At 51.7% G+C, this 26413-nt stretch overlaps 7 protein-coding genes across 7 annotated transcripts; 2 read left to right on the top strand and 5 right to left on the bottom strand.

Annotated features, from left to right (window-relative positions):
• Nucleotides 1-242: 242 nt before the first annotated feature.
• Nucleotides 243-2015, bottom strand: DSM5745_02659 (cystathionine beta-synthase CYS4; the record flags this gene model as incomplete). Its single annotated transcript, XM_026744675.1, has 4 exons — nt 243-872; nt 925-1601; nt 1660-1694; nt 1759-2015. 4 exons carry the CDS (start codon nt 2013-2015, stop codon nt 243-245), a joined length of 1599 nt encoding a protein of 532 aa, XP_026607838.1.
• A 2122-nt stretch (nt 2016-4137) lies between these two features.
• On the top strand, nt 4138-5658 carry DSM5745_02658 (hydrogen/calcium exchanger domain-containing protein; the record flags this gene model as incomplete). The annotated part of the gene is made up of 3 exons (XM_026744674.1): nt 4138-4892; nt 4958-5254; nt 5316-5658. The coding sequence occupies 3 exons, from the start codon at nt 4138-4140 to the stop codon at nt 5656-5658; spliced, it is 1395 nt and encodes a 464-aa protein (XP_026607837.1).
• A 991-nt stretch (nt 5659-6649) lies between these two features.
• On the bottom strand, nt 6650-9912 carry DSM5745_02657 (tyrosine protein kinase SWE1; the record flags this gene model as incomplete). Its single annotated transcript, XM_026744673.1, has 2 exons — nt 6650-7378; nt 7432-9912. 2 exons carry the CDS (start codon nt 9910-9912, stop codon nt 6650-6652), a joined length of 3210 nt encoding a protein of 1069 aa, XP_026607836.1.
• Nucleotides 9913-15477: 5565 nt separating this feature from the next.
• Nucleotides 15478-17023, top strand: DSM5745_02656 (L-ornithine N(5)-monooxygenase; the record flags this gene model as incomplete). Its single annotated transcript, XM_026744672.1, has 2 exons — nt 15478-16340; nt 16390-17023. 2 exons carry the CDS (start codon nt 15478-15480, stop codon nt 17021-17023), a joined length of 1497 nt encoding a protein of 498 aa, XP_026607835.1.
• A 2570-nt stretch (nt 17024-19593) lies between these two features.
• On the bottom strand, nt 19594-22081 carry DSM5745_02655 (ankyrin repeat domain-containing DHHC palmitoyltransferase family protein; the record flags this gene model as incomplete). The annotated part of the gene is made up of 6 exons (XM_026744671.1): nt 19594-20243; nt 20296-20408; nt 20455-20719; nt 20774-20846; nt 20901-21704; nt 21773-22081. The coding sequence occupies 6 exons, from the start codon at nt 22079-22081 to the stop codon at nt 19594-19596; spliced, it is 2214 nt and encodes a 737-aa protein (XP_026607834.1).
• A 785-nt stretch (nt 22082-22866) lies between these two features.
• On the bottom strand, nt 22867-23586 carry DSM5745_02654 (putative cyclin-dependent protein kinase complex component; the record flags this gene model as incomplete). The annotated part of the gene is made up of 1 exon (XM_026744670.1): nt 22867-23586. The coding sequence occupies one exon, from the start codon at nt 23584-23586 to the stop codon at nt 22867-22869; it is 720 nt and encodes a 239-aa protein (XP_026607833.1).
• Nucleotides 23587-24470: 884 nt separating this feature from the next.
• On the bottom strand, nt 24471-25649 carry DSM5745_02653 (putative RNA binding protein; the record flags this gene model as incomplete). The annotated part of the gene is made up of 1 exon (XM_026744669.1): nt 24471-25649. One exon carries the CDS (start codon nt 25647-25649, stop codon nt 24471-24473), a length of 1179 nt encoding a protein of 392 aa, XP_026607832.1.
• Between the last annotated feature and the right edge of the window lie 764 nt (nt 25650-26413).

Raw genomic sequence — 26413 nt, 5'->3', positions numbered from 1 at the left:
TCTGAATAAAAGGTGTTCAGTCTTCGATTTGCAATTTGTAATCTCCGCATCGTTGTTTATTAGTACTCGTATGTCAAACATGCTGCCATGATGGTAATTCCTGCTAAACCATTTGCTGGTGTTGAGCCCAATATATCACTGCTCCTCTAAAATCTAACCGGAAGGTTTCAAGAATAACAGGAAGGAGTTGAGGTAGGTTGAGAAAAGTTTTAGAATTGTCGTGAAAATAAATATGCCCACCTCTATTCGGATACGCCGTTCTTCTTATGGTGGAGCATCCATGTAAGAAGATCAACCTTTGTGACAACGGCCACGGGTCTTAGGGTCCCACTCTCGTCTTTCTCCGTAACAATAGCCGCACTGTTCCACTCAAAGAAGCGGTTTAGTACACTTAGAGGTGTATCCATGGTAATCTCAACGAACTTCCGATTCCTGATCTGCGGCTTGGGAACATCCTGCCCGTTCTGATCGGGTCTGAAGCTCGCGAGACCCATATCTCGAGGGTCCGTAACAACCTCGGAGATGGTACGGAAATCGAACATGACGTCGGCAACGGGACTCTTGCCGGTCGCGCGGTTGTGCGTCAGTCTGCTAAGGACGTTTCCGAGTGTGACGAGGCCGACCAGCTTTTTGCCCGACGGTGCGAGGACGGGAAGCTGATCGAAGCCTCTGTCGCGCATGACTTCGATGGCGGTTTCGCAAGGGATGTTGGAATGGACTGTTGTTACTGGCTTCAGTCGTAGAGAGCGGACCTTTGTGGAGGCAAAAGCGTCATATTGTCCTTGGCTCTGCTTGTCGGAGGATTCAATAGTGACTTCAGTCGGGAGTGAGGGTAGAAGATCGTTTGCGGCAAGCCAGTCGTCGTCGGCGAACTATTTGGGATTAGGATCATGATATACCACGCAACTGATTGGGATAAGTTACCTTGGTGAGGTAGCTTCGGATGCTGTCCGGCAGAACCACGACGACGACATCACCCTTCTTGAACTGGTTGTCCTTTGCGGCCTTTGTTAGGGCCGCGATTGCGCTTCCGCTGCTGCCACCAACAAGCAGACCCTCCTCGGCTATTAACCGGCGAGAATACTGGAAGGATTCCTTGTCTTCTGTCTTGTACCACTTGTCGACGGCATGTTGGTCGAGCACCTGGGGGATGAAGTCGTATCCAATACCTTCAACCTTGTATGACTCATTGGCGTGCTCCTCATTTAGCACAGCTGGTAACGCCAGTATGGATCCTTGAGGGTCCGCAGCAATCACTTGGACGTTGGGGTTGTGCTTCTTCAGGCCCCGAGAGAGCCCGGTGATTGTTCCACCAGTGCCCGCACCAGCAACGATAGCTGTGATTTCTCCCTTTGTTTGGGTCCATATCTCCTCCGCGGTGCCAAGTTCATGAGCCGATGGGTTGTTTGGGTTGGCATACTGGTCCAGAATGTGCGCATTTGGTAGCTCCTTTTCGAGACGCTTTGCAACGCCGATGTGAGATTCGGGGGAGTCGTATGCAGCTTCGTTAGGAGTTCGGATAATGGTCGCGTTGAGCGCTTTGAGAACAGAGACCTTCTCGGCGGACATCTTCTCTGGGAGAGTGATAATGGTCTTGTAGCCTGAGTGTGGTTCGAAGAGTGAGCGGACGGCAAAGACACGAGTCGTATGTTAGATTACCTTTGACGGCCGCGACAAGAGCCAGCCCAATACCACTTAATGTGGAAAAGTCAGGATGCGCGCTCTGTGGGGAGAGATCTTGAGGTATATAGGGCTTACGTATTACCGCTGGTAGGTTCGATCAGCGTGTCGCCTGGCTTGATACGTCCTGACCGTTCGGCTTCTTCAATCATGCGAAGAGCTATCCGGTCTTTGACGCTGCCACCTGCATTGAAGTACTCTAACTTCGCATACACTGTCGCCTCAATTCCGAGGCTTTGAGGTAGCTTGTTCAGCCTCACAAGAGGGGTGTTGCCAATATGTTGAGTAATGGCATCTAGGGCTACCGGGATGGCCGGTGTCGTTTTGGAGGACATCGTAACTTGAACCTCGAGGGGACAAAATCAAAGACCGCGACGGTTGGTTCAGGTGCCCAGAGTAGCGAGGTAAAAGGAACAGAGAAATAATGATGAAAAGTTCAAAGCCAGGACCCCTCCGCCGACGATAGCCGCGGGTCTCGCCATTCCGCCGCCATCTGATGTTGACCTGACTAGTCCCGATCCGGCCTGGCAGCGGGATTCCTGTCTCTTGGCATTATTCACGGCCAGACCTTGTGGGTGCAGTCACTGCAGTGCTGTTGATGAGACTTGAAGAGATTTCGCGCATCGCCTTAATATTTTATCTTCGACTGGGCTAGCTCACTGGCTCACCGGCTGCGCGAATCCAAACTTGAAAAGGCGCCGCAAGACGTATCCCACTCCCATCATCTTGGGCAATAATATCCATCCAAGTCATGGTAACCGAAACGGAAGCGGAAGGCTGGGGTTGTCTTAATAGAAAGCCCCAAGATAGGCCACTTGACAACACTCTAGACTCTAGAGCTGCCCTGATGCCTCTACATGCATGCTGATATCATTGCCAAAGCCATCTACGAAGGGATAAGCGAAACCAATCCTAGATTGGCCATGGCCGCATATGCATCCTGCGCCTCCCTGGCAGGAGGCGATGAGACGATGGAGTCATGGCAGATTTTCCAAACGATGAATAAGGGCATCTCGAATACGTTCCAACTTCGTCAAGGTAATTCTGCTGAAGCCCAAGTCAGCCGTCACAAGTCCATTATACGTAGCAGCTTCGTCGGCAAGACCAGAGGATGCCCCTCAGGCCTGCTCAACTGCATTCGTTCAATGTCCATCAAGTACGCTCTTGTCTGACATCAAGTTCAATTCATCTATTTGTTTGTTGACCAGCATCGAATTACCCGGATCGCATACGGAGTATTCGTCAGCCGTTGAAACCATGGTTATGGTTAATACTCCGTATAGAGCAGAGATGTCGGGTGCTATGCTATGCATGTTTGACCCTTAACCTTTCCAATGTCCATGGCTCTCAGGCTCCAGCCAATCTTTTTCCCACGGTCGGTGACGGACCTGGTCCACTTCATCGGCTCATCCCCTAGAAGGATAAAAACACGAGACGAGCATAACGATACTCCATTATTGTGGCTGTGCTGGGTGGGTCGCGTACTCCGTATCTCACGAGTCACAGTACTAACCTTGGGTACAGTACTCCGTATGGAGATACGGAGTAGTAGGATGATTTTCGGCCAAAAAAGCAGACACAAGCTAGCATGAACAAAGAATGCATCAACTCGGTGAAGCGCGTTGGCTGGTATGCTCTATCTGATGATGCAGGCTGCAACTAGAGTACATCTCTTGTTCGATTGCGAGAAACATTCTACTCCGTACACAGCGAATGCAATGGCGAATGTTCAAGATGGAGTCTGCACATAAACGCCCAGTTCCAGCCACTGAACGTGCTTGGTGTGTAGCCGAGCCTTAGCAGAAGGAGCCAAGTTGTTTCAAGAGTCCTGCCAAGTCTTGAGGATGCATCAACCTCTTGGGTTAGTTCAACTGTTCGGGCCCCTATCTCTGCCTCGACTGTTGACGGCCTTGAATAATTTGCGTGGTATAGTCAACTAATCACTGTTGATTGGGCTATGTCGAGAACAAGTCTAGCCCACACAGACTATCCCACACGGCCGTGCCACAGTCCCACTGCCAGCTCACCAATTTGAGACCGGTCATCCTTCGTCACGCTTATTTGAACCCTTTTGATCGTCCTTTTCAAGCCCAGCTTCTTTCTAGCTCTTGTTTGTGCCACTGCCACGGTGAGCCTTGCCGTCCCCCGACTTCTTTGACACTGTTACCGCGCTCAATCTCCCGTCTTTTCCCTCTTACCAGGCTGAGTATGGCTTGAGTCCTTGACACGCTGTGCTGCAACAGTATAATTAGCATACTCTGTTGATCTGTTTGCCCCTTTGTGCATCCCTGCTTCTTCGAGCTTCAGCCGCTTCCTATTCTGCAACACTACGCATGCGCAGTTCTTCATAATCTCGATCGGCCGCCAAATCCATCTTTGACCACAGTTCATCGTGTTTTGATGTCGCGAAGAACAAGTCGGCCCTCGACTTTTCAGGAGGGCAACGAAAGCCTGCTGATGTCCGATCTCAATCGCCCAGCTGCCAACGCCAGCACTGGTAATGGCAGTGTGCTGCCTACGCATAATGACGAGAAAAAACGACACAACTATCGCCATGCTCTCTTTCGAGTGCACACTGCCGGGCAGAGTGGACGAAGCGGCATCCACCCCCTTCTGTTCCTCCAGGTCTGCTTCAGGAGCACCTGCACCCTTTCAATGATAGTCAATATTCTATGGCCTTTCGTCCCCGCCGCCATCGCCATACACTTTGCTCGACCGGATCTTCATGTGTGGATATTTGCTCTCAACTACATCGCCATGGTCCCGTCCGCAAACCTGCTTGGATTCGCTGGCGGGGAGCTTGCCAAAAAGCTGCCCAAGGTGTTCGGCGTTCTCCTCGAAACAACCCTCAGCTCCGTTGTGGAAATCGTGCTGTTCATGGTGCTGATCCATAACGACAACGGTGGCAACCTGATACCCGTCATCCAAGCTGCCATCCTGGGCTCGATCCTTGCGAATCTGCTTCTCTGCCTGGGCTTATGCTTTTTCTTCGGTGGACTCGGTCGTGAGGACCAGGTGTTCCATGAGGCCGTCAGCGAAGTCGGCTCGGGGCTGTTACTAGTTGCCGGATTTGGCCTGTTGATTCCGAGCGCCTTTTACGCAACACTGAACAGCGGCAGCACGAGCACCACCACGACGCCAGCTGCGATAGTTGACTCAACCCTGAAGATCAGCCGAGCTACCGCAATCATCCTTCTGGCCGCATTTATGATGTAAACCTACCACCTCCCAACAGTCCATCCCCTATATGATCTACTCACAACGTCTCCCTTATTAGGTACCTCTTCTACAACCTCCACAGCCACCACACCATCTTCGATGAGATTCTCGAGCACGACGAGAACCGCGACGAAGATCGCGACAAGGAGGAAAAACGCGCAAAGCTCACTCTGACCGAATGCCTGATCGCCATCGCCATAGCCCTAACATGCGTCTGCATGTCGGCCGTTTTCCTCGTCAACGAGATCGAGCATGTCGTCCACGAACAAGGCGTGCCGGACAACTTCATGGGTCTCATCCTCGTGCCTGTCGTCGAGAAAGCAGCTGAGCATCTGACCGCTATTGACGAAGCTTGGTGAGTTACCCACTTGCGTAGTTCCTGAAACCTCTCGCATATACTAACCACCCATCCACAGGGACAACCAAATCAACTTCGCTCTCTTCCACTGCCTGGGTCCCTCTATTCACACCGCGCTCCTGAACGCGCCCCTCGCCGTCATCGTCGGTTGGGGTCTCTCCAAGGACATGAGCCTGAACTTCGAGATCTTCATGATCGTCCTCGTCGTCCTGTCAATTCTAGTCGTCGGCAATTTCCTCCGAGATGGAAAGTCAAACTACCTCGAGGGCGGTCTCTGCGTGCTGGTATACATCATTATCGCCGTTACCACGTGGTACTATCCGCAGGTTGAGCCGCTGGGTGGTGGTGAAGGGGGCTCGGAAACCGCAGCGGAGGTGGTGGCTCATCGGTTTAAGTTTTAATATTGCCTGGGGTCATGTGTTTTTGTTGTTTTGTTTTTGAGAGTATATCGAGCGTTTGTATATTGCGTCGGGTGCATTATATGAGGAATGGTTGGTGTTCGATCCTTACTGTCTGTGAGCTTGTACTGTACATAACCTTGGCTTTAGCTCTGGACAGTGGTCCAATGATATTTACTAGCGACGTACACCTTCAATTCTTGTAGAACTGAGATACTACAAATGTTTGAAGGGCAAGTTAAATAGTTGACAAACGTGCGCGTCCAGGAATGGTCGTGTTCATTCAGTAATCTAAGTACAAACATTGCTTCTCAAGCCCGCTTGATCACATCCTTCCTGTCCATCAAGGTCATATGGAAAGGCAACAGCTTCAAGAATTACAGCCCAAGGAAATCTGTGAGTGACATGAAAAATAAGAGTAATAATCATTATAAAATGCCCAAATTGTCCCAGGAAGAGAGCGCTCCGGATACTCCAACAAAAGAAACATAAAAAAGCCTCGTAATATCAACGGAGACGCCTTGCTTCAATTCAAAATGGGAAGAGAGAACCCGGGACAATGTGGGTCTCGAAAGAAAATCGAAAAAGAAAAGATAGGAATCCAACCACGCAGATGTTATTGATACAAGCGCGAAGAAAAACCCAAGCATCAAGGCTAGATTGGTGTGGAGGTACACAAACAAAAGAAATAGAATAAAGAGCGTAATAACCCTGTGCGCAATGCAGATAGCTGTCGGAGCGCATAAGGTGGTCGGATATTAGCCAAGATGGGTGATTATCGCTGAGTGGGAGGCGATATAGCAGAGGTCCTGAATGTATGTATCCTTTGCATATCGAATACCCTCACCGTTTGAGCCACTGTGGTGGTCGCAGGAGAATGTGAGATTAAAAATTCCGTAATAGCCGCAGGAACGCCGTCGTTAGATGGTACTGTAGGGGAATCCGAGAAATCACCAACTCCGTCCAAATGCAATAATATGACAGGTCGTATTAATCAAACATCGATCATTTCGGCATCTTCCGCGAGAACATCGTCGGCAGGGCCCCAATTGCCCTCATACACAGTGGCGCCAGCCCGACGTCGAGACGCGACAAACTGGACTCCGAAAGACTCCAGTATGTGATCAGCAGTGGGTCGATCTGACGGTTCAGGGGAGATCATCCACCGCACTATATTATCCAGAGATTGCTCGTGGCTGGCGTCAATCATGAAAGCGGGAGGGTCGGCCAGCTCGCTACTCCGGGTAAAAGGGATCGGTTTTCGCTCTCTGTTGCTCCCAAAGAGATCAGGTGTGCCGAGATCGTCGTCCCCAAACTCAGATCCGCACAGTTCCTCGAACGATGGCTCCTCCGAAACTGGGTTCCCAGACGCATCACGGAAAACCGTGGTCTCAGAGCTCCAAGTCAAGCTCGGAACGTCGCTCATGTCACCGTTCCGAAGCTTCTGCCACGAAAGGCCGTTGTCCGGAAGTTCGACGTTACCAGCAATCTCGAATATGATTAGGCCCAGTGAGAAGATGTCCGCAGGCTTGTCATATCTTCCCATTAGGATCTCCGGTCCAATGTATTCACGATCGCCTTCTCCCTCGATGCCCTCTTCGGCCGGCCATCGGGTTGCCATGCCAAAATCGGCAATCTTCAAAACGCCTTCGAAAGTGACCAGGATATTGGCTGGTTTGAGATCGAGGTGTATAAAACCGGAGTCGTGAATATGTTTCAAGCCCTGTTAAAAGTTAGCAACCTTGTACTATCTAAAGTAGACTGGTGGGTAATTACCGTAGACAGCTCAAGCAAAATTTTCCAGATTCGGAAATCATCCAGTCTCGCCTTGAGTCCCACTTGTGTGAGGAAGACATCCAAGCTGCCTTCCTCACAATACTCTGTTTGGATGTAGAGATGACCATTGCCCTCCCAGCTGTCAGCAAAGGATATGATGTGGTCATAGTTGGTGAGAGCCTTCAAAGCATCGACCTCTCGAATACGACGTTCACGATCCTTTAACCCTGAGTATGGCTGCTTTGCTTTTTTGACCGCCCAAACTTGGTCAGGCGGCGATTTGAAAGACCTCGGAGTAGTCGAGAATATCGATGCCAGAGACACGTCATTTGGCTGCGAAACACGGTAAACTTGCGAGAATTCTCCGGTGCCAACAAGTTCAACACACTCGAAGCGAGATGTGAGGCTGGGATCCACGTCCGGAGTATGGTGTATATTCAGAGGGAGACTGGGTCTTTTTCCGATGAAAGAGTCACGCGGACCAGTCGGGGTGGCCGGTAGGTTGAAGGGATTGAAGTCTGGTTGGGCAGATTGCCGGTCATTGTGTCCTGAGATAGTTAGGCCACTGGGATCGGGAGGGCAGAAGTGTTCTTGAGGCGTACGAGGTGACCCATGTTGGAATCTGTCATGCAGTGGACTAGAGTTTGTACCCCTCGCCTCAGACAGTCGCTCGAGGGAAGCAATTTGTGAGGCAGCCGGAGGGTAGGTTCGTGACGGGAAAAATGATTGTTTTGTGGGTGTCGGGGGGAAATCGGATTCACTGAGTGGTAGACTATCCTGGCGGTTAGAAGGCGACTGCGTGTGCATCCCGTACCCATCATCACCATCGATACTAGCCAAACTTCCACGTCGCGAGACGTCAGGACGATTGAAACTATTGCCGAAAATGCCCATACCTCGCGCAAACGGGCTCTGTTTAGGGCGCGCGCTTGAAGGGTTGAAAGGGGACGGAGGGGGCATATCCATAGCATTACATAGCGTCGACCTCCCAAGTAACTCGTCTGGCTGGGCTCTTTGGCTAGCAGCGAACAGATTAACAGGTCTCTTGCACGGAGTGTCAGGCATGTTCTTGCTGAAACCCAGCATGCTCTGAGAATCGTCGACGTTACGGTTCTTCTTCGATATGAGGCCAGTGGACATGAATGCAGCTGGAAGTGGTTTGACGAGTTTGTAGTTCTCGGGCGTAGCGAAGGAGTCTGTTGACGACGTCGAGTCCTCGCGAGTGAGATGGCGTGCAGCCGTAGGCCGGGTGGCCCCCGCTGGAAGTGATTTTGAAAAGTTGACGATTGCCCTAGGGCGATCACTCTTCTGCGGCGGTTCATGAGTGGGCGAATCGTCTACCAGGCTAGAGCTGGACGAGGATTGAGTGATTGTCCTGGACAGTGGGTGGGCGGCAGGTCGAGACGTTGCGCCGTGTGAGTTTGAAAACAAAGAGCTACCCTGAGCAGGGCGTGGTGAGAACAGGCTCTCGCGATGAGGTGAAAAGGTGTTATGGTCCAAAGATGGACGGGAACGAACGGTTAGAGGTGTGCCAGCCTCGGGTTCCTCCGAGTTTCCCGAAGCCCTAGTTCGAGAGAACAAGGATCGTTCATTTGGGCGCTGCTGCAGTGTTGACCGCCGCAGAGAAGAAGTCCGTCTAGGGACAGTTGCAAAAGGGCTGAAGGGTGGTGTCGTGGTGGTTGGAAAGAATATTGCGTCTTTCTCCAAATCAACCTCTTCTGTTTGCGCATCCTCCGCTGTATTCGTAACGCCTTCGCTGTCGAATATACTGAAGTCCCCGGAGAGATTAACTGTTTGAACACTTCGTCGCTTCGCAGAAGGACTACCGCGTGATGCGCGGTCTAGATTCATGATACCGTCGCTTCGTTTCATCGGGCTGACAGCTGAGCCGAAGGTGCCGCTTCGTCGTTTCTCAATCCGGGACGCCGAGGGCCGAGGATTTGGTGTATCATCCGCGTATACAACGGATTCTTCGTTTGAGCATGTACCTACACCGCCACCCGTTTCGTCAGGTGAGAGGCTAATTCCGGGGACCGTAGAAGAGTTCTCTACGCCCGGGGTGACGGGGATCTCATGTAGAGGTTTCGCGTTCCCTTGGTCAGTCGACACGTTCAGAGCGCGCTTGACTGGGCTCCGAGGAGAAGTGCGCGCGCGGCGCATAGTAGGGCGTGAAATCTTAGCGCTGGGCGGATACGGTACGGCGAACGGTGACTGCTGGGAGGAGCTGGGGAAGAGCACAAAGTTGCCTTGCGCAGACCTTCGCGATGGTGACAACGGAGAAGAAACATATGAGGAGTTCTTGGATGGGGAGTGGTTCCGAGAGCCTAGAAGAGAAAAACTCGAACTCTTAGAGGGCGAGCGCGAGAAGGATCGACGAAGTTGTCGGATGGCTGTGTTGGCGTCAATATGGTGGATGCCAGAATGCGATGACAGGTGTAATGTGCCACCCGCATCGCGGTGAGGTGAAAATGTCGCTACCATTATTGATGAGGTTGAAACAGCTTAATCGAGGCGAAAACACTCGGAGTCTGGTAAGTATAATATGAGGTAGAAGTGAGAGCTGAGTATTTTTGAAGTCGGTCGTGTCGAGGGCCGGTCAGCTATTCGAGGCGCAGCAGGAAACACAACAAGGTGAACAGGCGGCTCTCTTTTCCTTCACGACAGGCGAATCGCGATCGAGGGAGTCAATATCCAACGCAATGGAATGTGAGAACTGTGCGCAATAACACCAAAGCACAAGCGAGCGAGACAAAGCGAGCTATGATTTGACATCACAAGGTCGAGGAGCGTTGAGGAATTCCAGAAGACCGCTTTATGGAAACCCCGTACACGCTCGCTATTGATATCGTGGAAGCGCCTTTCGGCGAGCTCCAAGTTACCGGCGCGTCGATGAAACCGAAGGTCTGTTGTTTACTTGTTGGGTTCCCCAAGCGCCTAGATGAAACGAGAATGGTAGGGATGTTTCAGGTGTCAGGATAGGCAGGCGCCGACGCGAGATGTGCAGGCGCGACCAGTCCGCGCGCGCAGGTTTGAGACCAGGGCAAATGCTGCGATACCCTGCGGCACTGCGACGGTTCGGATGCGCCAGAGACAGGCCGAAGGTGCAATAAGCACTGATCTAATTCGAATGCAGGAGAAGTAGCAGCAGCAAGTCTGCGTGTCCCTTCCTTCTCCCTTTCTTTAAACTCCAACGAATGGGCTCGCCAGGCCGTGGACAGCGCAAGGGGGTGCTAAGTTGAAGCTGACTTTCTGGAAACAGACAACCACGCGATGATGAATCGATAATAGATGAAGGCGAAGGAAGGGATGAGCGACCGGATGGACCGAGAGAGGGGCGGATACTGATGGAACTTGCGGTATGCAGCGGCCACACTCGCTGAAGAAAATCGGCCGAGGGATCTCCCTTGCGGGACAGAGGGGAGGGGTGTTCCTGTTTTAGACTTCGAATGGGGAGCAATAATCAGCTAGATGGCACGGGAAAGACGGAGAAATAGAGAAATACATGGAACGGGGTCGATGGAGATATGGAGAGCAGGCCCTGGCCGGATGACACACGACTGGGGAAGGGAAAAAAAGTTGAGCAGCGTGCCTGACCGTCGAAGCGCCTCTTCGCTCGTCTTCGGCGGCCACTGGGGGCGGGACTTGGGCTGTGGATGTTTGGACTACGCGACTTGACGCGTGCGGTCTGTTGTTTCCCCTGATCAATCGGGGTTAGCGCCCTTCACGTCCACGCGCCACCAAGGCACATTACAGAACTGTAACAATGTTACACTCTCCTCCTATACTACCTGACTACAAGTTTATTAATTTGAATGCTATCGGTATCTCCTGGAGCGTTGATCCAGTGCTGCCAGCTGATCCAGGACATGGCATGCTCGAGACTCAACCTCGGGAGTCTTTTAGAGGGGCGCAAACAGCGTATCGAGCTATCGATAGTGGTCGAGATGCTCGATAAGATCATGCCTCCCTTGCATGCATGTGTTTATGCTCTGCTTACCCAAGCACATCGCCACCGGTTGCACAACTAATATCATGATTATCATGATCCCCAGTTGGGCTGGGTCGAGTGGCAAAGCTGTTCCTGAAGTCTTCTCACCATCGTCACCTCGAGGATAAATACCTAGTACAATACAAAATAAATAAACAATGAGTCAGCACACCGCAGCCAAAATTTCAAAGTGAGGCTGGCTCACAGACTCGCCTGGGATTAGGTTGCGACCTCTGGATGGAATTCAGTTGAAGACTCGAAGCTTTCAGCATAGCTTCAGTTGCCCGGTCTCATCTGTTGTGTAGTGCGTTCAGATAGCGACAAAGCCCCCCTGTCCACGTGTGACGTCGGGGCCATCTCCCTCTTCTGACGTATCCAATTCCAGAGCATCGACATCATCAATGGCGCTGCAAATGTCATTAACATCCCTTGATAAGGTGATAATCGGTTGGGATCTTCGTTAACTTGGGCATCTATGTTGTCGGGGACTGTCAGTAGATCTGGAGGTTGTGGTTGGTGGTTGGCCCACTCCACAGGGAATGTTCAATGCTGTCATCGGCTTCGTCCAGAGTCCAACGTGGAAGCACCCCGTCTCACATAGAGCATCAGCATCATTGGTGCCTAAGGTAGATGGGCCCAATCAATGACGATACTCCGCATATCCCATCTCCATGAGAATATCTGGTAAGCCCGACGATGAAGTTGCTGGGAGGAAATCGGTTGTCCCTGACGACTGGCGGAATATATACCTGTGCTGCCCTAAGTCCACTTTCTATACCGCATTTTGTCCCAACGCGAACCCCAGGGTTGCTACCATATTGAAGCGCATTGATTGTCTGGTGACCCATGTATCCCTTGATTCAATTAATAAGTTTAGTCAGTCTTGCGAGTCGACGAGAGACTGCAGCAAGATCCCAGCTCTTCACCGACTGCATCACCATACCAATATTCGCAGCACAACCAAGTATAAAATCGCTAGTTCTGTTCGAGCACTGCATGAGGATAACCTCAGGAGCACACCGCATCTTGATATCTTCTTCGGGTTCGCTAGCCGATATCTAATCTCTACTAGCCCGCCGCGAGCCGAAATATGACAAGTCTCGATATGGTTCCGTATCTGGACCTCTGCCCATCCCTTTGCGGCTTGACCTCTAGCTTCCTTGTTTTCTAGCCACCTTGCCAATAAGTTTGCCCTTCTTTCAATTGTGCAAGCTAGACTGCTGAAGAGTTCAATAATAGCCTCTACCTCGAAACCTTGCAGGCGCAAAGGCCTCCCGTAGCCGAAATCTCATCCAAGGGGCGGGAGTAATCGATCCTGGGAATGGGTCAGAGGTCTACCGCTATGAGGATGCAGGTAAACCCGCGAGACTTTGCCGTTAATCGTCTAGTATCCGAGCTATCCTAACAGCGAACACTAGTCCGATTTTGGCCTTTGACAGAATATGTGTGATGGTGAGCGAAGAACCGCAACACTGACGGCTTCTAACTGTTCATAGTTCCACTGCAAGTAAGAGGCCCTGGGATGGTTCGGATCCTGACGTTCTGGAAGAAACCGCAGGGACATCGTTCCTAGATGGCAGCTGTCAATTCCTTTTTTATGGGCGAATTAAGCAAGGAAGTTGTCAGAGCAGAAGGAGCATACGTACTTTGCGTTTGGATCATCATGAACTTGCAGATGCCGAACTAGAGCCAGCATCCGCGCAGTCCAAATGCATCAGTCAAGAGTATTCTCTCACAAGAAGTGTTGTGCAGGCTTGTCATAGAATCAGTGACGCCTGCAGAGTCATTCAAATGTGAGTAGGCTGTATGGCGCAATGCCGACGATTCAAGTTTTCCCGCCTGGGAGCCGACATTTTCGTGCTCATGGTTACTGACTAAAGCGGTCGGAATGGCATTTGCAGTGCTTACAGACAAGGATGCCTGGCTGTCAACATGCAATGCGCGAAGTTTGGAGGCTTTTGGAGCGAGATCATTTGGGCCATGCCTGGACGCTCCTTGTCCGAAGATCATGCTATCGGGACATTGGCAAGGAGTTTCGCGCAGCAGTTTTGCTGCCGTACATCTGCCAAGACGTCTAAAGCCTGAATTCAATAAACAAAGACGCCCTTATTGCATTCACTGTAGGGGGGGCATGCAGTTCCGCTTCAGAGCATGAACTCCACGGGCCGACTCGTCCAGCCGCCAGAGTGGGCTATGGCCATGGGGGCTCCCGGCTCCATGGCCACAGAGGTGGAGAAGCCACGGTGCAATGGCCTCGAGTAGCAAGAGCCTAGGTTGGTGGATGCTGCCATTGACCAGAGAGATTGATATCGACTCTCCCTTGACAGCTTCCACGTATGAATACATAGTGCCTCATTTGACGCGGACAACGCCAAAACCAGAAGAACTATAGTCGAGATGGGTTGGAGATTGATCTCGTGAGATAAATGCAGTGCGATGAGATGGGCAGATGACTTACGCCATGGTCACAGGCACCCTCTAGCACGTACTTGAAAGGGAGCGTTGGCCCCGTAGATCTACATCCGCCTATCACGATGCAGACATTTGCAACCAAAAAAAGGCAGACACATGTCTCCCATTGGAACAGAGATTGTCGAAGGAGATAAGTCCCGTTGTGGAGCTCGCGTGGGATACTCACGCTCTAAGTACTCTGGTAGAAGGAAGCGGTAGTGATGGGGGTACGAACGCGAGACGAGCGCTGAAATGGAGATCCCAGTCAAGTTGATCATAGCTCCGATATTCTTGAGATCTGTGGAATTTGCGTATCCCAGCCGTCCTAGGTCTATACTGGTAAAAGCACTTTGTTTAAGGCGGAAGTCTGTTCTTGGAGGTCACCATCACTCGTAGTTGAAGCGAGCAGTATCTAAGCTGCTTCTGATGCAGGGCCGCTCCATACATAACTATGTTAGTCCATGTTGGCTGCAGGGCCGCTCCATGCATACGTTAGTCCATGTCGGCTGCAGGGACCCATGTTCATTGCGTCTGTGAGCCAAGATCGTGTTTTGAAGGGCCCTGTAGTGTGGTATTTCGTGAAACCTAGTATTTAGCATTCAGGCCACGGCCTCAAAGCGATACTCATTTTCCTGACCCAACAGTCCGGTCTATCTTCCTTAGCCTGAGCTAGCGAGAGATCGCGCAGGGCGACAGTTTGAGATCCGCATCCGGTGTCTTCTGGCGTGGGGATATAGTGGCGGAGAGCAAATCGAGATCGGACAGCAGGTACTGGATCCATGTATGTAGTTAATGACAAAGTAAGGAAAAAGACATTCCTGCCAGGTTGATGATCACTTGGAATTGCGACTCAAGAGCTCTGTAGATATATAATAAGCCCAGATAATCCTGTTTTGTGCAAAGGTTCATGCACAAAATGTAGCTTGAATATGCTCGAGTTACCCCGCCACCTCGCAGATACCTAGGCCTGCATGCAATGTTACCTAGGCACAGTGGAGTGCTAGCATACCGCTTATGCGTGGGAACAATTCAATTGTTCAACAAAGGAACTTGAAGATTGGACTCAAAAGTAGGCTCGGGAGTATCCCGATGTCGGATCTAATCAGTCCATAATCATATCCCACGTTCTTTGGTGCTTGGACTGCGGGGCTCTGCCTGAAGGTTTCTGGCCATGCTCATGCTCAGCCAAGTAGGCTACCTAGATTTACGGTACTCCGACCGTACTACGGGCAACAGTGAACAGAGCATGGCGTGTTCCGGCACTCGTCATTTGTGTGGAACACCTCACGGCCCGATGTCCTGTCAAAACCCACTCTCAAGGCGTTGGTTCTGTTGCCGTATTGTATTTCCATGCGAATTTGCAATTTCCTGCCATTACGAGAGCTCAACCTCCGTTACCAGGCTACTAGCAGGATGGGTCTGTCTGATAATCTGATTATTCCCTGTTCCTCGATGCCCACCCCTGCCACATATAACGGCCGACCCTTCCACCTCTCCGACGATCTCGTCTTTTCCCCCGAAGCTTCAATTTCCCTCTGATTTGTTTTGCGACAGATTTCCTGATACCCAGCTTTTGCCTTTGCTATTTCATTTGAACAGAGCGACCAATGGAGCCCCTTCAGAGGAAGTCCGAGGACTTTCAGAGCTATCGCAAGATGCCCCTGGCGCAGCAACGTGCCCCTCAACGCTTGCGGCCTACCCCCCCGGATGAGCTGCATGATCTGCTTTGCGTCGGATTTGGCCCAGCGAGTCTGTCGATTGCGGTAGCTCTCCATGACGCCCTCGACCCGTGCCTAAACAAATGTGCTCCCACCTCCGGCTGGCAGCCCAAGGTCGCTTTCTTGGAGCGTCAGAAACAGTTCGCCTGGCACTCTGGAATGCAGATTCCTGGTGCCAAAATGCAAATTTCCTTCATCAAAGACCTTGCCACTCTCCGTGACCCTCGCAGCAGCTTCACTTTCCTCAACTACCTCCACCAGAAGGATCGCCTGATCCATTTCACCAACCTGAGCACCTTCCTCCCGGCCCGGATGGAGTTTGAAGACTACATGCGCTGGTGCGCCAACCAGTTCTCGGATGTTGTGTCTTACGGCGAAGAAGTGATTGAGGTGCTCCCCGGCAAGTCGAGCCCAGACAGCCATGTAGTCGACTACTTTACCGTTCTATCCCGCAACGTGGAGACCGGCGAAATTTCATCGCGGAGTGCGCGCAAGGTTGTGCTTGCCCTTGGAGGCAGTGCAAAGCTGCCGGCCGAGCTTCCCCAAGATCCCCGGATCATGCACTCGTCCAAGTACTGTGCGGTCTTGCCCAGTCTGCTCAAGGACAACGACGAGCCCTACAACATCGCAGTCCTAGGAAGCGGCCAGAGTGCTGCTGAGATTTTCCAAGACCTCCACAGGCGGTATCCCAACTCCAGAACGTCCCTCATCATGCGAGATTCCGCCATGAGACCTAGTGATGACTCTCCATTGTAAGTCCATTATATCTTGTGTCTACGAAACGGACTAACCCGCTATCAGCGTGAACGAGGTTTTCAACCCCGAGCGAACGGACAAGTTTTTCAACCTCTCGGCCTCCGAGCGCCAACGTTCCCTCAAACAAGATAAAGCCACGAACTACAGTGTCGTCAGACTCGAGTTGATTGAGGAAATCTACCACGAAATGTACCTCCAGAGAGTCAAGAATCCCGACGAGACCCAATGGCAGCACCGCGTCCTCCCCGGCCGCAAGATCACACGCGTCGAACATTACGGACCCAACAAGCGGATGCGGGTGCATGTCAAGGCAGTCAAGGATGGCAAGGATAGCCTCGTCGGTGACGGAAAGGAAGTCTTGGAGGTGGATGCGCTCATGGTCGCCACCGGCTACAACCGCAATGGCCACGAACAGCTCCTCAGCAAGGTACAGCAGCTGCGACCGGCGACGCAGGATCGCTGGACCCCGAGCCGGGATTACCGCGTTGACCTCGACCGGAGCAAGGTCAGCGCCGATGCTGGGATTTGGTTGCAGGGCAGCAACGAGCAGACGCATGGACTGAGTGACAGCCTGCTGTCGGTTCTGGCCGCGCGAGGTGGCGAGATGGTGGAATCGATTTTCGGAGAGCAGCTTGAGAGCGCGGCGGTGCCGGACACCAGGTTCCGCGCAATGCTGTGAAAAATTCCGACTCAAAAGTAATAACGAAGAAGCTGGTGGACCCACTTGATGTATGGATTACATTAGCGTGGGAGTAAAAAGCGGATTCCACTTGGCATTTACTGTGTATGTAATCTGGTTGGCTATATAGATCCTACTCATGAATACTTCCTGATTCGTCCTATACTGGAGTTTCTAAAGATCACTGACAGGGAACTTCTGCCTCACCGCTGGTTCCACACAAGCATAGTGAGATACAGATTGATCGATCATCAGCTTTGACTTGCTTCGCCGAGGCCTCTCGCCAGGGTTACTTCCTGCAACTGCAGCTCATTCCCTCTTTGTCCCGACTACGACCCACACCAAAAGACAGACCACGTTCAAATCCAGCCGGCCGCGACCGACGGCGCTCACGACGGCGGCTTACAAAGTCAAAAGATTTTAGATAATTCGCAGCTGCAGATCCCATTGGAAGTGAGGTATCATTAAGCAAGCGTGCCAATAACTTCCAAGAGACAAGGATGAGAATCGGTTCATGATATGAGGGCTATTATTCTGTACGATCCGAACAGTAATTGGGAGCGTTGCGCCGGAAGTTGGAACGTAGTTACGAGACCCATCGCGGAACTGATCGATATCTAATCAGATTTTTCATCTGATAAAATTGAATCTTGGCCGTGCCCAAGCCACCGCAATTTCCCGCTGTTACACTTACACTTGTGGGACTATCGTAATCCCGGTTGGGTTTTTATGCTGACTGCAGGATATTTGCATAACAGGCCTGCAGAATCACTGACTTTCCAGCGAACATCGTTGAATTGACTCGGAAGAGTTTGCAGGAAATTCGAGCCCAACGGCGAATCATTATCAGATTGATCCACCAGGTTTTCACTTTGCGCGTAACGAGTTCCTAGCCGACGCCCACGCTTTGATATCTGTCCCCACCACCAAGAAAACTTGCGGTCCGCGGACAACGGCTCAATAGGTAGTCCATCCATTCAGAGTCCAAACCCGAGTCCGAGTCCAAGCCCAGCCCTGCTGAAGAAGCAAATCTAGCCTAACCGCCGCACTACTCATTATTATCCCTTCCATGACTTGACTAAGATCTTGGTCACTCTTGGTCCCCTCCCTCGACTCGCTTTCCCTGAATCCTCCGGTGACTGGTTTCCCTTCTTTCGTGGGTGGCTTGCCGATCATAGCAGCTCAAGAGTCAAGACTCTACAGTATCGTCTTGCGTTATAGTACGGATTGACGGGTATCTTACCTCGGTCGGATCATCAGGAGAGGTCCACACTACAACCCAGCAGCATTGAAGTGAAGCAGCAACTACTCGGGCGACATCGATTGACTGTTGGAAAGTTCATATTGACGTTCTATAAGCGAGATCTCGACAGCCTCGGATGAAGATACCAGCTTTGACTGCGATCTGCATACAGCCATACATACAGGAGCTGGGACTCGGCGAAGAGGCTCCAGACCCTTACTAAGGTAGATAGGTACCAGGGACTTTCTGCATCTCCCGCCGAAGCCGGGCCATGCAGTTCGCAGCTCAGTTGGTACTTGGTGTGGTGCAGACTGAACTCCTGCGTCGGAGAAGGTCGGGGCCCTCAGAGCTGCTTTCACGTGCAGCATGCAGGCCGGCGGAGCTGGGAATTGACACATACAGAGTGCAGTAGCTGAGTGGACTCAAGGTAGTATCCAGTTCTGTTCTCCGATGAGGCAGTTGTAAGAGCAATCCGAGGTCATATTATCATTACTAGCCCGAACTCTGCAAGAATGGCATGAGAATGGCATGATCCTGCTACTGAGCCCTAATCAATCAAATCAATCATCTCCACAATAGATTACTCTGACCATGGTCCGTGTTCGTAGTGCATCCTTCAGGCTTCCGCCCGGCTACAGGGAGCTTCCCTGAGGAATCTCACCATACTAGCTCTAGATATACATCACCTTGCTGGGAGCCTCGGAGTAAGCATTGTAACCTTACCCCTACCGCTAGACCAGACCAGCCAACCACCCGCGCACGGCAAACGCGTGGCCAATTCACCGTCTCGGGTCCCAGACTACCAGAACCAAGGGCCAAGGCCAGAGGCAAACCAGCTGCTAGCCGAGATAAGATGCTAGTGTGGGATCTGGGTTTCAGAGTGCCCACCGGAACCAGACGATAAAGTGGAAAAACGACTGTACGGAATTGCAATGATGCGGGATGGACAGACAGCGAGTGAGACAGGCGAAATGGAAATATTACACTTAATGTGCGATATCGGATCTCGGGTTTCTCTCGCGTCCAGGAGACTCAGTATTTCGGGCGTATTTTTCATTCTACCTGGAACTAAGGAACCATCTACCTCGTTTTTATAGGGACTCAGCCCTGGAAGCCTAAAAGAATTGAGTATACACATTATCATAAGTACATATATGCTAATCATGCCTCGCAGTATATACAGGCGCAGAACTGTATATGCAACACTATACAAGGAACAAACCCTCATAACCCAACAGGCGTAACAATGGGATCGTTCAGTGACTCATTATATTATATCTCTCCAACCCTCGTGTCAACCCTCGTGTCTTGTCAAGAGCGGTTCGATCTATACAATGTCCGCCGATTCATCGTACGGCACGCTCCGGTAGTCGCCGCCGCTATGCATGCGCGACGGAGACTCGTACATACTGTTGTAGTTGACGATTTCGCCGCCTAGCATGGCAGACCCAGGTTCCCGTTTGCCAAAGTACGGCGCCGGATCACACCAAAAGTCCCGGCAGTTAGAGACGACGCCGCGGGAGAAGGGGTTCTTCGGTCGTGCAGCACGGGGTCCGTCTCGGAGACCATCTCGCGCTGTTGCGAAGAAAGTGTCAAAACCGAGGAGAGATGACCACTGCTTTAGACAGCCACCCCGGTGCCGATGTCCACCTTGCGCCAGCGCTGGATTTGGGCCTTGACCGGAGGCCGAGAGACCAGCTGCATCGAGAGACGTCGTACCCGCTGTGACGGCAGAAGCAAAAGCCCGTGTGCTGGAATGACCGCGGTCCATCGAGTGCCCTCTCATATTTTCAAACGTGGTCTGGTTTCGGGAGACCTGAACGAGCTGGACAACGCCAAGCATAGTAACCCAGACCAGCTGGATCGCGATCCAAACATCGAGAAGAAGGGTAAAGGTATCCCGAAGCACGAAATCACATATTTGATCGTTCAACACATTACACTTTGGTTCCGCGGGCGCCGGCAATCCGTTGATATCTAACAGCTGTATTAGTGTTGGTCCCGACATGCTGGCAACGACGTTACTCACAGTTGAAAGTCAAATGCAGGAAAAGAATAATGCCAAATTCTAAGCAAAGAATATACAGAACAAACTGGCGCAGGTTATTGGCACCGACGCAGTTATCAATCCAGGGGCAATGACTGCGTGAATTAGCATCATACTTGGGGAAGATCGGTGAGGGCTTACTGGTCATGTTTCGCGACGCACCGCGAGCAGCGCCTGCAGTGTTTACTACGAAGAGGCCTTCGGTTCATGCAGAAGACGCAGAAATTCTCCTCGTCAAACTTCCACTCTTCAAACAGTTGGCCAATCACTGCTCGTTGCTGGTTTCTGCTGCCAAGCTTCGGAACATACCCCGGATCCGTGACCATGGAGAAGAAGTAGAAGTATGTCGTCAAGGAGAAGAACACCGCGAAACCGAGGTTTAGGAAGGGATTTGTGGAATACGTCGCTGTAACCGCAAATCAGCACAGCCTGAGGGGCTCAATTCTGGAAGAAGGCTTACCTGGTAGCACATAGAGCACATATCTGATGAAGACCCAGAATAGTGAGCCCGCAAAAACACCAGCCAAAAAAGGCTAAGAACAAATCAGCAAGCTGTGACGGCACGATATTCGCAAGTCCACTCTCACCGTTTTCTGAAGTATCCTAAATTCCGTAGGCCCCTGGCTGGCAGCCTTTTTGGCGACCCATTGTAGCCCAAATACCGCCACCGCGGCGATGGGAATAGCGAAATAAACGACCATATTGCCGAGGATCCATAGAGCCACAAAGAGCAGAAGGAATGGCCAGAGAAAGAAGAACTTCGACATAACGGCTTTGTCCCGGACATAAGGGCCCAAGCCCATGGGAAGGACCTTTTTGTTTCCATCCGCGTCATAGCCACATTCGCTCAGAGCACGGTACCAGACATGCCTCGTGTTCATTTCCTGCGCTACAAGAGCCGGCGTTTTGCCGTCTGTCGTCGTTGCGAATCGATCCGCACCATACTCAAGTATTTTGAGAACGCACGGCAAAGACCCCTTGACAAGAGCCCAGTGAAGGGGCGCCAGTCCGCCATCATCGACTGCGTTCGGGTTTGCGCCCCAGCGCAAGAACAGGTCCACGCATGCCGGATACCCTTTATAAGCCGCCCACATCAAGCCAGTGTGCCCCTGTTGATCGACAACGTCAACCGGAATCTCCTGGTGTAAAAGTAGGACAAGCAAGAACGCATTCCCGTCGATCGTCGCGAGATGGAGGATGTTGTAGCCTTGGACGTCGGTCAGAAGCGGATCGGCGCCGTTCTGGAGCAGCAAATGAACAATATAATAATGGCACCGCTGAGCAGCCCACATCGCAGGTGTAGCGACCGACTCTCCTCCTTTCGCGTTCACATCGGCCCCGGAATCTATCAGGAACTTGCACATTGCATACTGGTTGTTGATCGCGGCCCACTGAGAACGAAGTACATGGTTAGCATGACAAGACTTCAAAGTTCAAAGGCGCAAGGAAGCAGACGCACATGTAACGGTGTAATCCCTTCCTCGTCCGAGTGGTTCGCAGTGAACTTCTTCTCATCGAACAGCTTCTGCATGACCGAGACTTCTCCAATTCGAGCAACCTGCATGACATCTTCACCCAGCGGAATCGACTTGGCCGGACTGCGCTCCGGTTTCATAGTATTGAGCTCTACCGAGACATCATCGGTCGCAATCTTCGGCGGCGTAGCGGCGCTTTTGCCAGAGGGCGCGGAAGGCGGACTTAAGCTCGCGGCAGCAGGACTATTGCTGCTGCTGCCTTGAGGCCCGGATGAGGAGCCTCCGGAAGACATCCTCCGTTTCTTATCCGAGTAAGTAGCAGCGGAACGTGGTGGCAGGATCGAACAAGTCCTTTTGGCGATTGATGAGATCAGGAAGAACGGGGCGGAGACCTGACACGATACAAATTCGGGGAGGCGCTAAGCTAAGGCTGAAGAAGCAATGCGGAGGTGGTAAACAACCGCACGACAATGGTCCGCGAACAGACTAAAGCCCATCAACCGGAGAAAATAAAAGCGAAGCGAAGAGGAGAAAGACCGTGTCGCTCAGAGCGAGAAAAAACGGCTCAGAGCGAACAGGTCACTTGTTGGCTGTCAATCGAGGAGGCGAGGCTACGGACGCTAAGACTGGCCGGGCTGAAGGGACGATCTTTGCGCCTCCGACAACGACGCCGAGTCAACACCAACTTATTGTTATCTTCCAGCTACGTATTTTCGGGCCTAGATTTCATTTGTATCCTGTTTCTCGGACTTTGAAGCCGTTATCTACTTGGCTACGCGCTGAATGGCATCATTACCTACTCGCATAGTTAGTTGTCCGCTCGGGTCATGTTAGGCAGCCGCATTGATTCCGAATTCAAACCCTCGCTTACTATGAAAAGGTTTTAGTGCTGATAAATACACAAGAGGTATCCAGGGGACTAAATGATATCAATATGAAGTTCAACGTGACGAAAACAACGCCAAACTCAGGTCGACCGGCCTGCTGATGATAGCAAGTATTGGAGTTATCTCTGAGGTCTTACCTATCGTACTAGGAACGATCCGCAAACTGTGCTAGCTCAAGCCTACAGCCCTGATCAGATAGGGTGTTCCATGTACCATTGCAGGGTTCCGGCCTGATTATCCAGTGTTTGTTCGTCGACACGTAGGTCGAAATCCGTTAGAAAACAGAAGCTGATCTCCAGTCGCGTGAGTTCCGTACTTGTGACCCCCCCGACCCTAGCAACTCGATCATGCGAATAGACAAGATCCTCAACAGTCTTCATCGCGACGCGCAGCCCAGCCAGCACCAGGCGATGCATATTCTTCCGGTTCACTGATATGACCGGGTCAACAATGGCTAGTCGGGTGATGTACAGGCTGGTCGCGATGTACACTCCTGTAGATAAAGGACAGTAACGATGGAATCGCGTGAGGTACTCCTTGAGCGTTATTGGTGGCTCTCGCTTGGAGATAAATCGCTTGCAGAGAAGAGACTGTTGCATGATATCGTGGCCGTGAGGGTGGAAATGCAACTCGTCCACCCGCGTCGGTGTGTTCTCGCCGCTTGATAATTCGTTCCTTGTACCAAGTTCATTGTTGGCTAGTGTGCGTGTCGTTGATATGGCTTCGAGGGTGTCCACGGCCGCACACAATAGTTCCATAGCATTCTCTGGCTTGATGGTGCTTATGTGTATGCGGTGGAAAGTTGGGTCATTCTTTGCTTCGTCAGGCAAGGGCAGTAACCCAAGCACCTGCGGAGCCTTTGCATTATCAACTGCAGGCTGATCCTCTCCCTCGGCGCCCCCACTGTTCATTGCGACTGGCTGCAATCGGTGGACGGAATAGGTATAGAGGCGCGAAACGTACGTCTGTATTGATAGATGTACCGCGCAACGTAGATGACAAGAGCATGGTCGGACTGCGCCCGGCTTTTGTTTCGCGCACGTCGTAGTCAAGCCAAGTTGAGAAGCGAGAAGCGGCGTGGAGTGACGGGGCTTGAGGCGGGGTGGGGGAAGATGAGACTCAGAGGAATCGATCCATCGGCTTCGAAATTTCGTGAGTGTCGTTTTGGTTCGATTTCCAAAGCCACTGAGATACCGTCGTTAGTGAGGCCAGCGATTCACCAACGAAGCACCACACCACCCACGATGAGGCTGCGAGCAGTAGCACCTGCCCAGAGATTCCAGAGGCAGGCAAACAAGCCAAACGGTTGGTTTAGATTAGTTTCTGTTGCGCAGAATTGTCGCCTCGTCGGCAGGTTGCATCACGAGCCTTCGGTAAATGTGAGCTAGTAGGTATCATCATGGAGACTGAGATCTTTGTTGAGATGAAGCCCTCGTGGGCTTTGGCTGATCGGGCACTAGCCTGCTATTTTCCCGGCGCCTTTCTTAGCTGCGACCGTCACTACGGTTCCATCCGTCCTCCTGCATGGCTACCAAGGTTTCTTAGTGCTCGAATTCATGTGAAAGGGGTGCAGGAACAGACATAATCTTCATGCATGCCATTTGCTTCCAGAAATACCCCAGTTTGTCGAAGTTGACTACACCTATAAATAACCTTGGTAACCTATAACCAGACTCCGTCCTTTCCAAGCGCCGCTTCAAAATCCAACCCAACCGAAAGAAACCGGTGAACGACAGGACATTGATCAACTAGGAAAATACACATCATACTAAACCAGAGCCAATGTTGTGCTCCCTCAAAGCCAGCGGCGGCCATATCGACGAGAGCCGATGCCGCGAGAGTAATACTCATCATCGTCAGAGCTGAAGTCCCGGATCCCGTCGAGGTGGCGTCTCCATCGCGAACTCGAATGTGGCACGACTTCGCGGAGCTGTCTTCGCTCTTGCTCTCTCCTTCTGCGTGCCTCGGCATAGATGCGATCACCATCTTCTGAGATCTCGCGGTTTCCATCTTGGATAATCTGAGGCCGAAGACGACTCGATCTGACAGAAGGGCGCGGTAAATCGGTGATCCTGTACGTCCTTCTCTCTGGCGACACGTACCGGTGCCTAGGTGTGTCATCGAGGTCCCTACGTACTCTGCGCTCATGAATGCGACGCCGGGTTTCGTCTCGATAGTCAATATCGCTTTCAGATAGCGAATATTCCTCGTTCTTTCGGGCTCGGTTTTCGAAATCTTCCCGATTGATGTCCTCTGCAAATCGGACTTGACGTCGTCCAGTGCTTCCACTGTGCTCTCGTCTTCTTTCTGGTGATTGGTGAATCTCCACGGCAGCCGGTCTTCGCCTGACCGGCTCGCGCTCAACTACCGGCGTCCGCTCGCGTGGTGGCCTGGGCCCTTTGCGGCGTTCCAGCGAGCGCGACTCTCTAGGGGTATTCTCAACAACCACAGTTGTTTCAGTCTCTCTTCTCAGGGGAGGGGGGGCCGGTCTTCGAGGAGATGGTCTTCTGGGTGAGACCCTTCGAAGAGTAGGCTTTCTTCTTGGTGAAATGTACCGGATATTGGGCGAGGGAGACCTTCGCCTTTCGCTTTTGGGCCAAGCGTACGGTGTCTCTGGAGGAGGATCCACGACGAATGTGCGAGGGGACCTATCCCGACCTCTTTGTTTAGGCTCATATTCGTCTGCCCTTCGGGTAACCCGTCTGATAGTATACGGCATGCGCATTATGAACGGCTTGCTCCTGATTGGCGAGGTATCTCGTCTCCGCAGAGGGCTGGGGCTTGACCTCGATCGCAAAGGCTCCCTTGTCTCGATTATGCGATATGATGGTGAGTGGCTCTCCTCGGAACGTGTACGTTGAGCATGGCGATTGTAGTAGTATTCGTCTCGTTCCAGGACTTTTGGGCGCCTGAATATTCCCCCGCCGTCTTTGGTCACGTACCGGCGAATGATTTTTCGTGTTCGAATCTCCATTGCAGAATGTACGTCAGCGGTTGTATATCAAACAGGTGCAGTTCGGTTTCCCGGCAAGGTCTCCAGGCGAGGCTGAACACTATGCAGTCCCAACGCCAGATGGAAATATCTTCTGCAATCCGCACTGAGTCCTGGCAGGTAAGGAGGTCTCGAGTACAAATATTGGCAAACAGTTGTATTGCTTGTTTGAGGTATACTCGTTCTTGGCCCAGACCAATCCCCGGACAAAGGGCTAACAACAGGAAAAGACAAATATACCACATAATAGCAACTAAAAAGAGGAAGAATACCTTGAAATGTTTATTCTGTGACGACAAGAACCTCCTTCAAAGCGCAGTCATGAATGAAGAACATGTGGTCAACGTCATGGGTTCAAAGGCAAGCGCCTGATTTTGTATCAGGATATGAGAAGCAGTCAGAGGTCTTTCTCTGTCGTGTACTTACAAAGGTATGTATATATATCAGTGGAAGAGGTGAACAAAGTCGTCTTTATATCTGTTCAGGAATGGCTGTTTCAAAAGATCAAAGAAAGATGCCTTACAGAAAGACAACCAGGATGCACGTAATCTGAAGCCCCAGGAACAGGCCTGCTAGGATCCGGGTACCTGCCTAACATCAAATAGCACTGCAGCCTAGCATGCACCACTAGCAGGCCGACAAGGCTGAAGAACTAGGAGCAGGGAGAAGATCCTACTACGTAAATGCTAGCAGAAAACAGCCCTAGATCCTCTCGCACAGCCCACCCCCATCCCAGTCGTTCAGCT

This window comes from Aspergillus mulundensis (assembly GCF_003369625.1).
Source record: "Aspergillus mulundensis strain DSM 5745 chromosome Unknown scaffold_1, whole genome shotgun sequence".
Classification (NCBI taxonomy): Eukaryota; Fungi; Ascomycota; class Eurotiomycetes; order Eurotiales; family Aspergillaceae; genus Aspergillus; species Aspergillus mulundensis.
This window is presented reverse-complemented; position numbering and strand designations above follow the sequence as displayed.